Source organism: Hippichthys cyanospilos, chromosome 6, assembly GCF_059441005.1.
Source record: "Hippichthys cyanospilos isolate Australia breed blue-spotted pipefish chromosome 6, RoL_Hcya_1.0, whole genome shotgun sequence".
NCBI lineage: Eukaryota > Metazoa > Chordata > Actinopteri > Syngnathiformes > Syngnathidae > Hippichthys > Hippichthys cyanospilos.
The window spans coordinates 18,879,707-18,900,880 of NC_142374.1; the positions used below are offsets into that span (position 1 = coordinate 18,879,707).

The 21,174-nt window shown below is 40.3% G+C and overlaps 3 protein-coding genes across 4 annotated transcripts; all 3 read left to right on the forward strand.

The window, feature by feature from the left end:
• The first annotated feature begins 98 nt into the window (after positions 1-98).
• cers3b (ceramide synthase 3b) lies at positions 99-7,093 on the forward strand. 2 transcript variants are annotated; one of them, XM_088416949.1, is made up of 12 exons: positions 99-574; positions 679-786; positions 2,534-2,707; positions 2,913-3,030; positions 3,997-4,115; positions 4,206-4,263; positions 4,366-4,416; positions 4,487-4,579; positions 5,058-5,186; positions 5,338-5,444; positions 6,060-6,213; positions 6,302-7,093. In XM_088416949.1, the coding sequence occupies exons 3-12, from the start codon at positions 2,535-2,537 to the stop codon at positions 6,413-6,415; spliced, it is 1,116 nt and encodes a 371-aa protein (XP_088273075.1). In that variant the 5' UTR covers positions 99-574; positions 679-786; position 2,534; the 3' UTR covers positions 6,416-7,093. The 2 variants fall into 2 exon arrangements, with proteins under 2 accessions (XP_088273075.1, XP_088273074.1); XM_088416948.1 differs by having other exon boundaries at positions 100-786.
• Positions 7,094-7,433: 340 nt separating this feature from the next.
• Positions 7,434-10,469, forward strand: cfap161 (cilia and flagella associated protein 161). Its single transcript, XM_088417492.1, has 7 exons — positions 7,434-7,613; positions 8,102-8,191; positions 8,281-8,492; positions 8,558-8,639; positions 9,081-9,239; positions 9,377-9,450; positions 9,924-10,469. The coding sequence occupies exons 1-7, from the start codon at positions 7,521-7,523 to the stop codon at positions 10,213-10,215; spliced, it is 1,002 nt and encodes a 333-aa protein (XP_088273618.1). The 5' UTR covers positions 7,434-7,520; the 3' UTR covers positions 10,216-10,469.
• Positions 10,470-13,883: 3,414 nt separating this feature from the next.
• Positions 13,884-20,554, forward strand: LOC148422606 (high-affinity choline transporter 1-like). The gene is made up of 7 exons (XM_088418352.1): positions 13,884-14,242; positions 14,902-15,057; positions 15,183-15,331; positions 15,455-15,601; positions 17,625-17,778; positions 18,399-18,616; positions 18,682-20,554. Exons 1-7 carry the CDS (start codon positions 13,930-13,932, stop codon positions 19,204-19,206), a joined length of 1,662 nt encoding a protein of 553 aa, XP_088274478.1. The 5' UTR covers positions 13,884-13,929; the 3' UTR covers positions 19,207-20,554.
• Positions 20,555-21,174: the final 620 nt, after the last annotated feature.

The following is a 21,174-nucleotide window of genomic DNA, read 5'->3' on the forward strand; positions in this document are numbered from 1 at the left end:
CTAATGGTTTTGAAATGATATACCTTTATTTTACAAGTCCAGCCCACTTGATTCTCCTCCATGCTGCCCCTTAGCTAAAATGGTTTTGCCACCCCTGCACCATGCTATAAAGCATTTGTGTCTGTTTCCGAAGGTCCTCCGCTCAATTACAGTCTTCACTCATATGTGTTTATGTATTGGTTATGACCGTGTTTATGATCATTATTAACCAGGTAAGTTGCCCTCAATTCTCTGGAATTGCAGTTTGCCAATAATAGGATCCTCCCAGCACTTCATTTGTACCTGAACTTTGATACTAACCTGGCCGTCTCTTTAGTGACTCCCAATGGGAAAGTTCCTGTTCCTGTTTCTGCTCCAAAGCTTCCCATAGACTCCTCCTCCTCTTCCAGTGAATGGAGGCCTTTGTGGGGGGGGTTTTCCCAGCATTCCAGAGGGAATTCCTACAGGTGAGAGTGCAGGAGCAGAACTTGGCATGTATGATGAATTCAAATCCCAATTTGTTGTTGATTTAACTGAGTAAGGTCAACGAAACAGAGCAAAAGGGGAGGGCACTAGTTACAAGTTTTCCACCCAGGTGAGCTGTCTCTTTCTTTTTGCCCTCCCTCTCTTTCTCTCACGCACACAACAAACTAATGAAGGGAGTGATCGAGAGTGAGTCAATATTGGTTTTGCATGAAGGTGTCTTCAGAAACAAGGCTGTTAGAAGGGATCTAACAACGTGTATGTACAGTAAGAGGACTACATGCCTGCCAAACTGCTTATACAGCTGCCTTGAAAAGCCACAAGGTGAGTGTGCGAATTGGCCTCAACTTTTTCATCTGTCCTTTTTTTCTTATGTAAATACTTTGCATGCTGTTGAACCACACGCAAGTGCACACCTTCTCCAATGTCCTTCCTTTCTTCTGTTCGAACTCGCCCAGAAAAAAAAAGAAAAGAAAACATTGCCCGCAGCTATTGAAAATAGTGCATGGCCATGCTGACGAACTGACTCAACGGCTTCTTGTTTAACGACAACATACGTGCGTTTCACTGTCTGAATCGGCGACATGGCGCAGGCAAATATTAGTCATTTCTGCCGACGAACTGTCCTCATGTTTTATCGACAACTTATGGGCAGAGTCCACGAGAGTCCGAGGACTTTACTTCTTTCTAATCTTTCCATCTGGAAAGTGCGCTTAAGATCATTTTGTTAATTATTTTCCGCCTTGGTATTTCGTGACTTGAATAAAAATAACCCCCCTCTCCCAAAAAAAAGGTATAAAATGTCGTATTTGGTAGCAAAAAAATATTAAGTAATTTGGTTACTTTAAGGAATCGGTTACGATACGGAACTACAATGACCAAAAAATATACACTGTATATTGTTTGCTAATCTGTTTCCCTCAATTTACTCATCACAGATCCGCGGTTACGGCCGTGATTACTACTGAACGCAAGCAAATTACCTAACTGAGTGTATACATGAGTAAATTGACTGTACATATTAATAAATTGAGTGTACCCGTTACTGAACTGAGGATACAATTTCAAAAATTGATGGTACATAAGTATTAGGAAATTGGAAGTACGTATAAGTAAATTGAGGTGGCAGATAAGTAAAGTGAATGACAGATTAGTAAATTGAGAGTACAGATCAGTTAAGTGAAGATGCATATTATTAAATTGAGAGTACAGATGAGTAAATTGACTAAACATTCGTATAATGTAAATCGAGGGAACAGATGACTAGTAAATTGATGGTAGAGATTAGTAACCTGATTGTATTTATTAATAAAATGTGGTTACGGATTAGTAAAATGGGGGTGCAGATCAGTAAACTGCGGGAACAGATGAGTACATTGAGAGTACACATTAGTTAACAGAGTACATCCAAAATTCTCTAGTTTTATTGTCATATACATAGTGATGCTACACAATGAAATTCTGTTCACTTCCCAAGCAGACTACATTGCATAATCGAGCAAATAATAAAGTAGGCCAAAAAAAAAACAAGAACAGTAATAGAGCAATAAGGACAGTAATAATGAGACACTAATAAATGAATACTTACATTCTGAGCATATTATGGAGTGAAAGTAACTATACTATACATATGAGGATGATAGTGCAAAATATTATGGATTTAGATTTATGTAAGGTGCAAACAAATGGTACAGATTGATAAAATGAGTTTGCAGATTTGTAAATTGGGGTTACATTTTTGGCAATTGGGGGTACATATTAGTAAATTGAGGCTACAAATTAGTTAAATTTACTGCATGGTACAGATTAGTAAACTGAGGGTATAGATTAACAAATCGAGGGTACAGATAATAAACTGTGGGTACAGATTAGTAAATTTAGGGAACCGATTAGACAGTACACATTAGTAAATGAGTGTCTGAAATGGGCAGGGAAACAAGTGTTAATAAATGAGACATAAAAGGCACTTTTTTTCATCCAAAATGCTTTGCGCTGGCTAGTGGGTACTTGGCCTGATAAAACTGTGTTCTGCAGTGCAACAATGTTGCTAAGGTGTCGCGTTTGCCAACAGCATGTTGCACACAGTCGCCGAGTGGCTGTGGTGGGAGCGTTTGTGGCTGCCCGTGAACGTGTCATGGACGGACCTGGAGGACGTCGACGGGCGAGTCTATGCCAAAGCCTCCCAGCTGTATGACGCGCTGCCAATCGCACTCTGTCTCCTCTTGGTCAGATTCCTTTTTGAGAGGTGAGCAAAAATGCAACCTTGTTATTGTTATCGTATTATCTGGATTGTATTATTATTAGTATTAGTAGTAGTATTTCATTATTACTGTAATTTGTCCATGTAGTTCGGCTACTGTGTTGAGAAGCTAACTTTATTGCATGGTAATAAGATGATAGTATATAAAATAAATATTGATGGCTTAAAGTGTTGGTCTGACAATGTGCAGGTTAGTGGCCGCACCGCTGGCTGATATTTGCGGCGTCAAAGACAGACTACGTCGCACTGTAGAACAAAACGCCATCTTGGAAAATTTCTTCTGCACTCAAGCGCACGTTCCATCACAGGTAAACTAATACAAGATGCACATATATAAATGAATTTATTTAAGGTGCAGGTGTCAAACTCAAGGCCTGGGCGCCAAATCCGTTCCGCCACGTCATTTTAGGTGGCCCGCGAAAGTAAAACTTGTAAATTTCCGTGACCCTTGCTTAACTGAGTGCCAAATTTTTAACTTGTCATGTATAATAAATAATAATGTTGGAGATTTTGCAATTTTTTTGTTTTGTTTTGCTATAGGAACCTCAACAATAAATCAACAAATTGTTATGCTTTATTTCTGATTTCAAAACTACTGAGTCATCAATTTGTTGTGAACTGTAATAATATTATGAGGTGATTTAAATTTGACTTGGTTTCCTCATCATATCGGCCCAAGGAGCAAAATTGTAGCTACAAAATGGCCCGTGACATAAAAAGTTTGACACCCCTGATTTAAAGGGACAGTGTGTAAGATTTCAACAGAGACAGCAGGAAGTGCTGCATTTACCATAACAAACATGGCCGCCTCCGGAGAAGTGCCACCCCCCATGTAATATAATTTAATGATAACTAGACCTATGATTATATTTAACACATACTGTTGGTTTCATGAAATCTTACACGCTGTCCCTTTAAGGGGTCCCTAACATGCTTGATTTAAGTCTCCATGGGTATGGCACGATTAATTAGTTAACACACTACCAGGAGTGGGCATCCCTTGGCTAAAATACCACGAGATTTATGTCAAAGAAAATGACCCAAAATGGTCCAAATACTGCACAAGGGTTTGGTTTTTTATGCCTTGACTTAGACTTCATTTAAAGTATCGGATTACTTTCACTTTAGTGTTTCATTTGTTACTAGGCATTTTTCCAATCCCTTGATGCAAACACTTGAAATAAAAGAGAAAAACTATGAATACCTGTGATTGGACCTGCAATTGCCATGATGATTTGTTTTTGAGAGAGTCTGATTGTGAACGTGTGTGTCAGGCGGACGTGAGGGCTCTGTGTAAGAAAACCAGCTGGACCGAGCGAAGAGTTCAACTTTGGTTCAGGAGGAGGCGGAACCACCAGCGCCCGGGTCTTCGCAAGAGATTCTGTGAGGCCAGGTGTGTGTGTGTGTGTGTGTGTTCAGTCACAAAATGTCCCAAAATGCTATTTATTTCTTACATATCTTTTTTTTTTTCATATTTCAACAGCTGGAGATGTGTATTCTATTTGTTTGCTTTTGTTGGCGGCATTGTCGCCCTCCATGATGTAAGTGATTGTTTTTGTTTTGTTTTTTTCGCCTTCGCTTTTATCGCTCATTGTTTTGTTTTGGGATGTTCTCACGCCGATTGTTCATGCTCTTGATTTTAGAAACCGTGGTTTTATACTCTGAAGGAGGTTTGGGTAGGCTTTCCTAAGCAGGTGAGAGTTTTGACGTAAGATGAACTTAAAGGACATAAAATGTCAAATAAGAGCCTGTGCGTGTGTGCAGTCCTTGCTACCATCCCAGTATTGGTATTACTTCCTGGAAATGGGCTTCTACCTTTCGCTGCTCCTCAGCCTCACCTTCGATGTCAAGCGCAAGGCAAGTGTGTACATTTCAATGCGTTGTCAATGTTAATCATCCATCGTTCGACCAATCAGATGATTCGGAAAACTACTTCTAAAGTTTCATTTTCTTACACGATACCTTGACTTACAAATGCCCCAACTTGAGTTTTTCAACGTGGATGGATGGATGGATGGATGGATGGATGGATGGATGGATGGATGGATGGATGGATACTCATAGATACTCACAGATAGATACTCACAAATAGATACTCACAAATAGATACTCACAGATAGACAGAATGATCGATCGCAGGTTCCCACACAAAATGGCCAATAGGACTCAACCAAATAATGACATCACTAACTAGCACCTTAAAGGTACATGTGCAAGATTTTATTTCGGTACACTTTAACGCTACTTTATTAAACCTGTTTATTTCTTATAATTACAGTGTTTAATTTAGATCAGGTTTTCAAATGTTGGTTTGATTTCTTTTTGGCTGGTGCAGGACTTTAAAGAGCAGGTGATCCACCACATCGCCACGCTGACCCTGCTGGCGTTCTCCTGGATCTCCAACTACATCCGAGTGGGCACCATCGTAATGGCTCTCCACGACTCGTCCGACATCCTGCTCGAGGTCTGCTCACTCATCTTGCGAGATACAAATGTGGCAAAATAAAACGAAAAAACACAGAAAAATATGATAATTTTTTTATGTTGGAATTACAAAATTGCTTGCAAAATCTTCTTTTTTTGTGTTTTCATTTTTTACTTTATTATTTTTGCAGGGTGCAAAAGTACTCAATTATGCTAAATGGCATAAGACAGCTAACGCCATGTTTGTGGTCTTCACCTTCCTTTTCATGCTGACCAGACTTGTGATTTTTCCTTTCTGGTGAGTATGTGCAGTTCATTGCGTTGAAGAGACAACATTTTATTATCATATGAAAGTAGGAAGCCTGCTTACAGCGTCAAATAAGATGTTTTTTTTTTCGTTCTCATAATGTGTATGGGGCAAACGCGTTGAAACGGGCAGAATACCTAAGGCATTACTGACACCTAGTGGTAGAAACTGCACAAAGCCCATATCACGGTATAAAAGTTCTACATTATGACATCCGTAAAATTACTTGTAACATATGAGTTGAAGTAAAGAGATTTGAGAGAAAGAAAGATTTGAAGTGGACATCAAATTCAAACCCATTGTCATTATTTCAACTCTCTCTTCAATAACTACTCTTACTTCTTTGTCGCCCCCTGTTGGTATCACATCTTGTGTGGTGTCAACAATCAGCGCATTTTGTCATTGCTGCGGTTTCTTGATTTTTTTATTTATTTTTTTTAAAGTGATAACTAGTGATAGCTTTTTCCGCTCTCAGCTCTCCGTCAAGGTCCAAATTGTGAAAACGGGCAGCTTGAAATACAGTATTCCAATCAAAAGGAAAAATGTTGTAATTTACTCCTTGTTTCATGAAACATGAAGCAGTCGTAAATTCGTGATTGTTCGCAGGGTGATCCATTGCACGTGGGTGTATCCGCTAGAGTTCTACCCTGCGTTTTTCGGCTACTATTTCTTCAACGTCATGCTGCTGGTGCTCCAGATGCTGCACTTCTATTGGGCCATCCTCATATCAAAAATGCTCTTCAAGTGTCTCTTCAGCAAGGTGCGTTTAGCTTGGCTGCAATGTTTTCCGTCATGCCAGCATCATTTTGAGATGTGTGTTTAATTTTCTTTTTCGGGGGCGCGTGCAGCTGGAAGGGGACGACAGGAGTGATGAAGAGGAGGATGACAGCGAGGAAGAGAGAAATCATAAGCGGTGTCACAAAAACGGTGTGGGAGTCCGGGGTCAGGCCAACGGCCACTGACGGGATAGGAATAGTGAATTGGACAAAATATCCCTAGACTGTATAGAAATGACAGTGCATCCGGAAAGTATTCATCATAATTCAGTTTTTCCACATTTTCTCGTAGTTGGTCACAGCACTATTTCTAGTGGTACCTTGACTTTATAAATACCCCTATTTATTTATTAGTTTTGCATATGAAGTATTTTAATACCTTTGCCACGTGGACAAGGAGAGCAAACAGTCAAATGCATACGGCCTGTTATTTCTCACATTCTCCTTTATTATCGTTTATATGATTTATATATTTTTCAAGTTTGAGGTGGAGGGAAGGAGATTAACGGGATTTTAATTCAGTTCAATGAGGAAAACTTAATTTACGAGTGAATTGACTAGTTAAGGAACAAACTAGTTAAAAGTGTCACTGGATTTTACACACAACACGTTACAACAACATAAAATACTCATTTACGTTCTCTAGTGGCCAAGAAGAAAATTAATGTTTTGTGGATGGAATGAAATTTGAATTTTTGAATGAAGACTGTTCCTTAAATGTGGAAAAGGAGAACAGCTGTGAATACTTCCGAGATGCACAGTGCTGAAACAGATTATTATTTTTAAAAGAACGCTGAAGGATAAGCCATGACCTGATATGAAGTAACATATTAGTGAAGCTTAAATAAAAAACACTTCAACTCAGTTTTAATTCTTTTTTATAGCTCTTAGGCACAAAAGTCTTGCAGTAACCCACACCAAAATGTCATCCACGGAACACACACACACACACAAACAAAACCTACTGGAAATGCAATGTTGGGAAACGAGATGCCTCGCGATGTCCAACTTTTTCGAATGATGATTGTATTGCATTGGATAACAACATTAACGCTAGAAGAGACGCCCTGACGTCACACCACGCCTCAACCGACACTGCAGTGACGTAATTTTTCCGACAAAGGATGACACGCTCTTTATACGCATGCGTGAAGATCATCGCTTGGGTTACGTCTGATTTTTAGTGCCCTCTAGTGGCGCTCTGTGTTAACTTGGGTTGGATACACGTTGCCATAGAAACCGTCGCACCGGCTTAGCATACCTTGATATTTGCTTCCAAACGAACGGCAACATGGCGAACAAAATGACCTCAATGCCCGAATTTAAAACTTACCGCACGAACGTGAAAATTGGAAACTGGAACGAAGAGCGGGTCTTGGAAGAGGTTTGTGTTGACAGTTGTGTTGAGTGTTTCAGCTAAATTTAGCTATCTTTAAATCAATAGCTACGATCTCGGTCAGTATTTTACGAACCAAAATGGTGACAAAAACAGCACGTTTCCCTCTCAGTTACGTACAGTACTTTATCTATCTATCTATATCTATCTATCTATCTATCTATCTATCTATCTATCTATCTATCTATCTATCTATCTATCTATCTATCTATACATCTATACATCTATACATCTATACATCTATACATCTATCTATACATCTATACATCTATACATACATCTATCTATACATCTATCTACCTATATACATCTGTCGATCTATACATCTATCTATACAGCTATACATCTAACTACATTTGTCTATACTGTGCATCTATACATCCATAATATAAAATATCAATTTACCTTTACTCCCGTCTATGTATTTGTTTATGAGGCAACTACAATTGAACTATGAATGTGTTTTTCTTCTGCAGCATGTGAGGAACGCGTACATGCGTAAAAGAGAAAAGGGGGAACTAATTGCCCAGAGAGTGGACTTTCTCAAGCACAACATCCTCAGTCCGGTACCAACATGCATATAAATCTCAATAGCGCCTCAACATGAGTAATGACGATGGTGAAGATGAAAATGATGACGTCCGCGTGTGTACAGGTGAAACTGAGCGTGACCACGGATGGTGCAGTGCACTTTGGAGATGTTGTGATGTTGGTGAACTTGGGGGAACAGGGTGAGTGTTTAGCACTGGGCATCAACGCCTACATTGACCACGTGTCCAAGACTCCTCCTGGCATCAAAGGTCCATGTGGAGTCAGTGCAATGAGAAGCCTTCAGCCATGTGCGCGCACAGCATTTGTTATTACAAGGTACACACACACGCTCACTTGTATCGCATTAGTGGAATCTTGTAATACTTTTGGTGTGATGACAGTGTGGACGGCACACCTGAAGGAGCAACTGTGCATTATGAGCAAAGTTTTGCCCTGAAAACGACAAACGGCTTCGCTGGCGGAGTAAGTGAACCCAATACCCAAAAAAAAGACAGTGGTTAGAATTTACTGCCATCTAACGGCGAACGGGTAGAATGCAACAATTTTGAAGCGCGCGCCATGATGGTGTCTCAGAAACAACACTGCAAGTTTGAAGTTTTTCTTTGGTATCGGTAGCACAAAGATGGCGATGAAACATGTCTGCCCGCCGTAATATATTTACAGATGAATAGACCTAAGAATATATGTATTTTTTTTTTTAAATAGCGTTGACGTAATAATATACATTTTTGGGGCTTTATTGTGAGTTTTTATAGTCACTATATGTTCTGAGATCTTACATACACTTACACGTCTCAGAAAATAACTAAATTTTTGGGGGTATATGTATATTGAACTTTACTGTAAGTTAACTGTACACAGTATAACTTTTTCATTTTTAAAATGTACACATTTTAATTTCAGATGTACCTGACGAGTGAAGTGCAAACATTCGGGAAGTGCGCTCTGAGGTCTCGTCTCCAGGAGGTCAGCTTGGAGGCAAACGAGACCTTCCAATCCTGGTGGAAGATAGTCCACTATGACCCTCAGGAGAGACTCGAGCATGAGGGTCTTCCTGTACCTGTGAGTTGCCCCCCCCTCCCCCCCGCACACACACACACACACACACACACACACAGAAGTTACATATCTCACCCTCGGCCCACTGCATTGGTAGCATGCATCTTAACGTGGTTGGCTTTTGTTTTCTGGTCTCACAGGCCAACGTCAGCGTGATTATCCGCCATTGCAAGACGCACCAGGCGCTTGCAGTCATGGAACATATCATCCTCGGGTACTGTAATCCCTTGCATATTTGCTCTTCACTATGCACAAGTGTTATCATCATTAATTATTAAGATCTGGTTAAATGTATGCATATTTTTTTAATTTTTAATGCTATATTTATTTGTAAAACTCCTGGAGCAAAGCCATTGATTGATTATTTCATAGCATTTCCATCAATTGACACCTTCAACAGATGCACACATTTGCGTAACTGGTGGATCGCCTCCTAGTGGTTAAAAAAAAACACAACTAAGCCGCACTGGACTATAAGCCGCAGGGCTCAAATCATGAGAAAAAAGCTGCGGCTTGTAGTCGGAAAAAAACTGTATTTATTTCCACCCTTTTTCGGTACCAAGACCACTTCTATTCTAATTGATTAAATGTGGTTTCATTAACATCAAGAGTGCAATTTTTTAGAGTCCCCGTTCAATTTCTGGGTTCCCTTCTTGTCCCCCCCCCCCCCCCCCCCCCCCCCTGCAGGACCCCATACGGCAATGAATTTGAGGTGATCGCCCATACCTTCTTGGACAGCCACAAAGCAGAAATGACCAACAACCACTGGATCCTGTGCACGGGTGACCCGGCCAAGGAGGGCCTCCTGATTCTCAATCGCCTCAAATCGGAAGGCGACTGCATCTCCTTACCGAGGGAAAACCCGGACGATCCAACGGAGTTCATCAGATGTAGCGTGTGTAATTATAGAGCGGACCGGAAATATGTTCCTCCTAAGGATAAGGATACAAACGTAAACAATACAGTAAGCCGTCCTTAAAATGACGTCGGTACACGTTTCGTGCACCAAATGCCAAATCAAGCTAGCCATTCCAAGTCAGAAGAAGTATACTGTTGACGGTGGTGACTTGTACACCCAGTATGTACGGTATATGAAACTAAAGTTTGATAGAGTAATATCTGGCCAAATGTCTGAGGTCCTCTTCCTTCCACTGTGCAGGAAATAATAATGTTGCTAACATTAGGCCGCTGTAGCATCCCCGGTTGAAATAAAGCTGGTCCCTCCAACTTATAGTTCACAAGTTTTATTACAGTCCTTGTGGGAACACACCGTAAGAGCTACAATATAAACAAACAAACAAACAAAAAACTTCAACTGTGTGTTTTGCGTAGCCTTTTAATGAAATAAAGCCATGCTTGGTGTAATTTTGCTACTTTAAAGAGTTAATATTTTGTATAGTCTCGGCAATGTCTTCATTAATTGCAATTAATACGTAGGTTTTAAAATATATATTTTTTTGCCCCTTTGTGTATACTGTACCATTAAATTAAATAAACATACAGGAAACACTATACTCAACCTCATTAAGTAGTATCGCTAACTATCAAAGTATGTTTGCACACTCTAGTGGCTGTAAACGGTATCGTTTTGCTAAGCATGAAGTTCAACACGGAGAAACATAGCAACGTTCACTCAACAATCGAACAAACGAAACTCATTTTCTTTTCGACCAGTTTCAAAGCACTTGTTTGCTGGTTTAACTTATAAACTCCCCCCAAAATTTTTAAATAGAAATACTGCAACCAGTATGGAATAGAAGTACCTAAATCCCAAATAAAAAAATAAAAGAGGACAACAGGACACATCGTATGTAAATAATTCGGACTCTGGACACAAGGCTCAAAACGTGGCTGTTTTTTTAAAACTCGGACATCTGGGCACCTTGGTTTAGTCACACGAAATAACTCATGTTTCTAGAACCCCTCATTGATGTAATACTTTAACACTTTTTATTTATTAAAAAAAAAGCTATTTTGGATTAACGTCTGTGCGGCATGACTGTAATTTTGCGAGGCGTTCCTGTCGGAACTTTTATATCACTTGGGCGTCGTCAGGAAATGCATTCGTTTTTTTCAAGTCTATGTTGGAATAAATGTAAATTTGTTCTCGTAAAAACTTTTTATAGAAATATACAGTAAATATTAGATCATTTTGCTCCAATTTAATTGTTTCATCACCGGCGGCTCGGATGGCCGAAACAGACCGGATAACACCCTCTGCCTCACAGTGCAGTCGTCAGTGAGATGTGGAGTTTGCATGTTCTCCCCATGCCTGCGTGGGTCCAAAGATAAGAATGGTAAGCATATTAAACACTCCAAATTGCCCCTGGCAGTGTTAGAGAGTATGAATGTTTGTTCATCTTTGTGTGTCCTGTGATTGGCTGTCAGCCAGATCAGGGCGTACCCATCTTACTGACCTCCACGACCCCTGTGAGCACAATCGGTTAGGACGAATGGCTGCATGCATGTTCCAACCCCAAAGAGGAAATTGCACTTTCTTGATTAAAATGGTAATAGATCCTCACGAGCCTTCCTGAATAGAAAAATATGATAGAATTTGTCAACGGCGGGTTTGAGTTCCACTCGGAATTCCCTGCGCCTGCTAAAAGTTCACCAGAGCTCGTTGAAAATGACTTCACTGAAAATGATGACTTTATGATGCTGGAAGCACTCCAAGTTTTTATTCACTAGTACATGTATAAAAGATAAAAGGTCAAAACATTTTTATTGGAAGCCTCGCCTCATTTTTTTTGTTGTTCTTTTCATTTTGAATGATAAACCCATTAAACCTAAAATGCTTGTACCAAAGTACATTAGCATTTAGTGTAAAATATTAATAATTCACAGAATAAGAACGGTTGAGGCCAGTTTCCCAATGTATAGGAAATGGCCCTGCATGACTCTTTAAACTTTGATGTCGTGGTGAGTTCATGTACTCTATATAGTTTTACAATTACACCTGCGGTTCTCACATAGTGTCTTTTCTCCGTGTACAAGTCGACCTCGTGCACAAGTCGACCCCCACCCCCCTTTTTTTTACTTCAATTTTGGATGAATTTTACAAAAACATAAATAAAAACACATGGTGTATGTTATTAAAACAATGATATCACAGTAAATTTAGACGCATTATGTGGTGAATTTTTTTAATGCGTGCAGTGGAAAATGTTTTAGAGTCGCTTATCCTCACAAGGGTCGCAAGCTTGCTGGTGCCTATCCCAGCTGGCTTCGGCAGTTGGCGGGGGGACACCCTGAACCCAGGGCAGACAGAGACCAACAACCATTCATAGACCCATTTAATTTGATGTCATTTTTCCTTTTATTTCCAGGGTCAACAAAGAGCATCACCCTTGATCTATCATCAACAACTTCCATTCTGTTCTCCGTGACTGTTTCTATCATCTACATAGTTTTAGGAGGCCTGTACGCAGTTGCGTACGCTGATGTCATCCAGTTGTCCTTCATATTTGTCAATCTGGTGAGTTCTACGCTCACTTTGCTGTAAAACTGTTCCGACTGTGGTTTTTTTTTTTCTTTTTACTTGATTTCAGGTCTCAAATGGGGAAATTAGTACCCCTAGGGAAATGTGAAGGCACGTGAAGGTATGTGAGATTGTCGGAGGGTTCCTGCAAGTACCAGCAAAAAAAAAAAAAAAAAAAAATATATATATATATATATATATATATATATATATATATATATATATATATATATATATATATATATATATATAAAATGTGTGTGTGTGTGTAAGGGGGTCTTTAAATTTTTTGATTGCGACAAGAGGTGTCTAAATCTGAATCATAGCGCCATGTGTCTGAATTTTCCACTTGGCGTGACGGCCCGTGAACGCATCAGGTTCTGTCAGGTCACAGCGGACGAATAATAATAAAGAAGTTAATTATGGCGTTATATTTGTGCCACAATTACGCACGCGCGGAAAAAAAAATTGAGCGGAGAAAATCAAACTGAGCGAGCGAAAACAGATTTTGAGAGCAAGAAAAAAACTATTGAGCGCGTAATGATAAGAGTTTGAGCGCGCGCCGATGGAGTTTGAACACAGAAAAAGAAATTGCTCGCTCAAAATTCCTTTTTGCTCGCTCGCAATAGCATTCTCCCGCTCAACATCTCGCTCTCGCTCGCGATACTCCTCCCTCCCTCGCTCAACATCGCGTTTGCTCAACATCGAGCTCTCGCTCGCTCGAGTCGTCCTCTGCGCTCGCTCAGTTCTGTTCACGCGTTACGTTTGTGCCACAAAACCAGCCAATCAGAGCTTGTAAAAGCACATTGATTGACAGCTTTGTATCCAATGAGATTGCTTGTTGCGTTCACCCGGAACGAGCAAACGAGAGTGCGTCACATCGACGTAGGCGGGAGGGGTGGGCTTATATTATTTAAGTACAAAAACTAACAAGGTATTTCTGTCAAATGATACAATACAGTAATAATAATAATATTAAAAGTAATTCTCCAGCCCACGTCCGTGTTGACGCACACTCGTTTGCCCTTTTCGGGTGAACACAGGGCAAACGAGAGTGCGTCAACGGATAGCGTACAAGCAATCTCATTGGATACTAAGCTGTGTCAATCAAAGTGCTTTTACAAGCTCTGATTGGCTGGTTTTGTGGCACAAACGTAACGCGTGAACAGAACTGAGCGAGCGCAGAGGACGACTCGAGCGAGCGAGAGCTCGATGTTGAGCAAACGCGATGTTGAGCGAGGGAGAGAGGAGTATCGCGAGCGAGAGCGAGACGTTGAGCGAGAGAGGGCTATCCCGAGCGAGCAAAGAGGAATTTTGAGCGAGCAATTTCTTTTTCTGTGTTCAAACTCCATCGGCGCGCGCTCAAACTCTTATCATTACGCGCTCAATAGTTTTTTTCTTGCTCTCAAAATCTGTTTTCGCTCGCTCAGTTTGATTTTCTCCGCTCAATTTTTTTTTCCGCGCGTGCGTAATTGTGGCACAAATATAACGCCATATTTCGCCTTTGTTTTGAATTTTCTTTTAGGTGAGTATTCAAATGGAAAATCGTTTTTTGATAAAGTCGTCACAGGATTAGCGGCGTGCATCTCCCCGCCAAAGACGCGATACATTTTTTGTTGTTGTCGTTTTTATTACATTTGAATAAATGTGTTAGTACTGTGAATTTTTAGATTAAGCTTTGCTGTGTATCGATATATTTCAGTGGAAAAGGATCAACGCACAGCCTAGTTTTAAATTGTGTGACAAAAAAAAATCCGGTTCAAACCGGTTTTTGTGACACTGTTACACAAAATGATTCATGTAATTATGTTAATAATCAATTAACATTACAAATTTGTGTTAGTTTAATAGGTCAAACAAGTTATCGATTGTACATTTCAATGGTTGTTGCGAGCGTTTTTTTTTTTTTTCCCCAGGCCGAACTATAACTAAATCTTGTTTTGATCGTCTGCGCCACAGTTATGAGATTCTGATGTTTTCTTATCGCAAACAAATTTTGAACATGTTGAAACCAAAACTTGTAATTGAACCCCGCAGGTAAAAGATGTCATTTTTTTTTACCCCGGTTGAACTTGGAAGATTAAATAACTCAAGGCTTTTCATTCAAGTGGAAATGATCAAACGAGTTAACATTATCAAAAGAGTTCACGGCACACACACGTTTTTTGTTTTTTGTATTTCAAGGAGGATTGTTTTTTGCCAAGCAAATGAGATCCGAACGCTACGTGACCATGTTGGACCCGTTTCAGAATCGCTACGGCCAATTTTTCACCACAGCAATATTAATTCCTGCTTTGATGAGCGATATTTTGTGGGTTGCCTGCATCCTTGCTGCTTTAGGTCAGTAACTGAATTGCAATATGTGATTTTTGAAGGTGGCTCTGATCTATGTTTGTATTGTGCAAATGTGTGTTTTTCTTTTGTTTGATTTTCTTTCTTCATTGAACGTCACCCGCCACTTCAAGGGGGAACGATGAGTATCATCCTTGGCCTGTCATCTGTCGTCTCCATCCTGATTTCTGCGGCCATCTCCATCATTTATACTTTTTTAGGAGGCCTGTACGCCGTTGCGTACACCGACATCATCCAACTCTCCTTCATATTTATCAGTCTGGTGAGCTCTCAAGGATGGGTGCGAAGGTCATGTGATTGCAGTCGCTTTTATGCGGAAAGACAAAGCGGGCGTTGAAAAAGTTTGTTCTCAATACGACTAACTTGTGTTTGTTTTGTGCTTTAGTGGATCTGCGTTCCGTTTATGATTCTCAGTCCAGTGGTGTCCGACTCGGTGCAAACGGCGCATCTCAACCAGTCGAGCATATACTCCTGGATTGGAGAGGTGACGCTAGAGGAATCAGGAAAATGGATAGATGACTTTCTCCTTTTGGTTAGATATTTTGCTTTATTATATGATTACAGTGGAACAAAATCATGTTTGCCTCCAGAAATTTTTCACAACGGGGGACTTTTCACTTGAGAAAATCTCAGAAATTTTTCACAACGGGGGACTTTTCACTTTAGAAAATCTGAGAAATTTTTCACAACGGGGGACTTTTCACTTTATATGTGTCTCAGATGTAAATGTCAAAAACATGTGCAATCTAAAATCTGGTTAAAGTTAAAAACATAACCATCCGATATTGAAAAAAGAAAGAAATTGCCAAATTTATAATAAGCCTTCATTTTTATACTTGCATCAATTTCTTGCATATTGTCTTTCACTTTTTTTCATCCATCTTTCCTGTTTATTACTTTTATCCTGTCTTCAAGTGTTAAGCTTATTTAAACTTGACGCGTCCGCTGGTTTTGACATTGAAAATGACGTTATTTCGGCAACCAATGTCGTTGAGTCTACGCGGGCCAGATTTTTCGCTACGCGTATCTTCCGGAATTTCTTTACGAAAGGACAACATTGCAGACAAACTATTACTTAGGGAAGTTCGCCGGTACTAACACCTTTATGATTCTCTGAAAAGTAATAGCGTGATGTAAATACTGTGAACAACTCCTGGCGAGCGCCACGTAGGAAGACATGAGGAGTCTGTTTAGATTGTTTGAATCGAGGAGGATTCTCTACCTCTGTTAAGCTGTAGAATTCATTTACTGCCACCTATAGTATGGGAGAATATCGCATGACTGAGCCGCTATAAAGCGCTGCAAAGCGCATGCTGGCGCATCAAGTATAAACCAAGCAGGCATGTTTTTACCTTAGTCAATTTCAAAAAATATTTTGTATTATGCAATGCCACCTATAGTATGGGAGAATATCGCATGACTGAGCCGCTATAAAGCGCTGCAAAGCGCATGCTGGCGCATCAAGTATAAACCAAGCAGGCATGTTTTTACCTTAGTCAATTTCAAAAAATATTTTGTATTATGCAATGGGGGGGGGGGGGGGGGTTCTTTCGTAAGTAAGAGTAAGTAAAAAAGTGGCAAAAGCTTCAATGCATGGATTTTTTTTTCACATAGGGGGTGGTATTTTTGCAAATGCAGGTTTTGTTGTCAAGGAATTTTACGGTAGTTTAAATATTTCTTTGAATTTTGGAAGATTTAAAAGAGTGAGGTGTCAAACCATTCCCGAAAGTGGCAGGTGAAACAGATGGTGATGGTTATAACGACAGATTAAAATAACGTATTCAATCTATTCTGTCATGATTAGTCTATTGTTTTCAATATGTTTTCGCCATTTGATGACCCGTCAACAAAATGTCAATCCGTCCGTGACGGAGCGATGGACAGTCTGTCAGCACTGATGAACTGCTTACCTCTGCCCGTAAACTGTAATCACAATCTTCTGAAGTATTTTGGGCAGCCAACTGAACTACCATATTTACCGCTCTATAAGGCGCACCTAAAAGCCTTAATTTTTTTAAAAAGCTGATGGTGCGCCTTATAATCAAGTGCGCCTTATATGTGGATCAATATTGAGATTGGGATTGGTAGATGGGGAATGAAGTGATAAAGTAAGCTTTTGTGTTCTTCCTTCATATTGACATTGAGTTATTATGCTATTGAGAGTTTAGAGTTATTATTTGAGTTATTGTTATTACTTATGATTTACTTATGATTGTCACGCATTATTATTATATTGAGTATGACTATATTGTGATTGAAAAAGTTTTAAAATATGTCATTAATTGAGGGTGCGCCTTATAATCCGGTGCGCCTTATAGTGCAGAAAATACGGTAATTCCCGCCAGTTTTTTGTTCTTTTGCGCCTGTGGACACGTAAAGTCCCGCCCTCCAGCTAACGGAAATGTTTGTTTCCACGTTCAACTTTATTCGCTTTACAGCACAAGTGTAAACTGAGCTCCAGGACAGGCGCATGTATATTTAGCTGTAGTGTACTTGATATCATTCCGTAGACAGATGCCTAACTAATGCACTCGATGAACTTGTGTATGACGCAGGCATTAGGGGGACTGGCATACCAGTCTTTACACCAGAGGATTCTTGCAGCGGCTTCCTCATCCAAGGCTCAGGTCACCTGCTTTGCTGCTGCCGGTGTTGTTTTTCTTGTAGGAATCCCTTCGGTGATCGTTGGAGCGGTCTCAGTATCTGTAGGTAAAGACACGTCCTGTAACACTTGAATACACGTAGGATGCTGCAACCATCACAGATACACAATGTTTCAACTTCTTTGTCCACGCTACATGCATGCAGTTTGTGCAATGGAGGAAGGAACGCCAAGGAAATGAATGATGAACTCAGGATTAATGCAGTACACATAGTACAGACAAATTAGTTCAATGCTGCATTTTCCGCACTATAAGGCATACCTAAAAATCTTCAATTTTCTCAAAAGCTGACTGTGCGCCTTATATATACAGTGCATAAATTGTGAGTCTTTATTTTTGGGGTAAAAAAAATAACCTCTGCGTTCCAGTTGTTTTTTTTTTTCTCAATTAAAATTTTTATAACACCCTGTTTGAAAATTTTATATGGTGTACATGCACCAATTTTGAAGTAATTTATATGGAGACAAGGCGCGAAACAAAGCAAGTTTTTGTAAAAAAAAAAAAAAAAAAAAAAAAAAAAAAGCACATTATTATTATACTATAAAATAAACTGGTACACTTTTGGCACTGGTACACTTTTTGAATAAACTAAGCGCGCTAAATAATTGGACCTCGTACTTTTTGTCCCCTCTGTCTCTGTGCGTGCGTCCATATCTCCTCTCCAAGACTGGAACCAGACGGAATACGGTCTCCCGCCACCTTATGAGCGCGGCGAGGCGGGAAACGTCCTGGCATTGGCGTTGTCATACGTCACACCCACCTGGGTGTCGGTGTTGGGCACCGGCGCCGTAGCGGCAGCGGTCATGTCGTCCATGGACTCAATATTGCTGTCGTCGGCGTCCATGATCACACAAAACATCTACAAGACGATTCTGAGAAAGCGGGTGCGTGTTTGATCTCGATTGGATTGGAGACGATTTTTCCTCGACGGCTTTCGTGTGTTTTTCAGGCGTCGGAGAGGGAACTGATGTGGGTGATTAAGATTAGTGTGCTGCTGGTGGGTCTGGCCGGAACCGGTCTGGCCTTTAATCAGAGCAGCATCCTTGCCCTGTGGCTGCTGGCTACCGACGTGCTCTACTGCATAGTCACCCCGCAGCTGGCCTGCGTGGTGCACGTCCGCTCCGCCAATTCCTACGGTGCCTTCACTGGCTACGCGGTAGGTATGTCGCTCCGATTGCTGAGCGGCGAGCCCGCGCTCGACTTACCTCCCGCGCTACTCTACCCGGGCTGGCGGGAGGAGAACGGAATCATCAAGCAGTACTTTCCTTTTCGGACCCTGATTGCGTTTATTACCCTGGCGGTCATTGTGGCCGTGTCCCGTTTGGTCCAGCTGGGATTCTCTCACCGGCTGATTCCTCGGTCCTGGGATTTGTTGAATGCGTTCAAAGAGAAAACGGAGGGAGAAGAAGAGAGGGAGAAACAAATACAAACTTTGCAAGGAGAAAAGAGTTATGAATTGAATACGGCATTATAGGCTCGCTCTTTCTGCAAAACCTTATTTCACAGGCGATGAACTCTCGGCGTGCCGAATGTCGACTTCCATTAAAAAAAAAAAAATCTGGACCAAAATGACATCCCATTTTTTATAGTAACTGAACAAAAGTTGAACAGTTATCCTTGAGTTCAGAATTAGTTATCCATCAATTTGCTGTGTACTGTATATATAATGAGGAACAGGTCAAACATTTACAGTATACGGTTTCACAGTTTAATAGACCTCCATGTGAATCTGTAACTATAATATGGCCCTCAACAAAAATTAGTTGCCTTACGCATATCTGTTCAAACATTCCTCTGCACCATCATTCAATTGCATCGTTTTTTTTGCAGGGTGGCATGGCTCAGTCATTCTTTTCATATAGCTGGTCTGAGACTTTTTAGCAGGGTGTTGAGTCGGAAACAACAGAGATTGTTGAGCAGCTGACATCAATTTTGATGATTACTTTGAAGCCTGTGCCGTACTGTTAGGCGTTTTTCCCCCTTAACACCAATTTTATACCCTTTCTAGAGGAAGTGATCTATGTCTATTCTACCGGAGCTACCTGACCTCCTTGCACTCAAAGAGACACAATTGTTTGTGGGAGCGACTTGGGAAATTGCTTTTGCTACTCGTTCACTTATTTTAAGTGTCAAATAGGTAGCAATACCACACTGGATTATTCTGTTTTCGAGAGCGTTAAAAATGCCAGACTGCAATATTAATTGTGTGCGTGCTGTGTTTTGTTTTTTCAATGCATGTTGTTAGCTGCATTGTTTTTGTTTTTTGTTCTTCTGGGCCAGAGGTGTCCATGCAACTGTAATGACTTGGTTTGGAGAGCAGAAGGCAGTACTAGGACATGAGAAGGTTCTGTAATGTGGTCATCAGTCATTCGAGCTTCAGACCAAAATATCAAAACAATCCCTCGCCCCCTTTTTTTTTTTAATCCAGAGAAGATCCGAGTGGTGCGTTCGCAAAAAAAAAAAAAAATAATAATAATCACCTGTAGCCTAACCGAACGTTCAATAATAAGAACCAGCTCTCTTGAACATTAGCCAATAATTTTAAGCAGTCCGTTTTTGGAGAAAACTAGCTTAGTTGTGACAGTAGTTCTCTTTGGCTAAACTCAGAAGCAAAAACCTAAATGGATCAAAGGCTCACTAGACTGATATTTAACGATGAAGAGATTGACATTACAATTTTCTTTCTTTTTTAATTTCTCACCCTTCATATTGGAAATGTCGGCAATGCCTCCCCTGACCTCAAATCTCTGTTTACATACTGGATTTTTGGTATGTTTAAATCCCTTCTGTGCATTAAATATTGATATAAATTCTGCTTCAAATGCCTTTGAGTCTTAATTTCATTGACGTTTTCTGAATTATTTGTTTTAGTCAGACGCTACTTAAAAAAAACACAGTGGGTGGTTGCATGTATGGGTGTGCGTAGGAGATAAACCTGCTTGCAAGAGGACGGAGATGCAAATTTCAAAAGAAGAAGCAAGAATGGCAGAAGCTTTTTGAACGCCTCACGGAGCGGTGAGTTGAGCCAATTCCATTCCATTCCAAGTTAATCAGCAATTGAAAAATATTTTAACGGCGGTGTATTCGATCGTGTTGGTAACTATGTAACGTGATGGCAATAAGTTGAGATAAAAGAGAACGATAAACTAATTTGAACGGGACAACGGCTCTGACGACGCATGACTCGAGGACTTGTTTCACGTCAAGTTATCGAAGTCTTCCTAAGAATGTGACCTACATAATTTCTCCGACAGCGGTCCAAACCTTGATGATCGTTCCATATGTTTCACCGATTAGGAACGAGAAATAATACGTTGTTCATCAAGCATTTTGGAACATCGACGGGAGCTCAATTCTCAGTTTAGCGATTCAATGTATTTACATTAGGTGCAAAGTTCAAACTTTATATCTGAAACAGCTTTGCGTAGCTTATTTCGAGCCT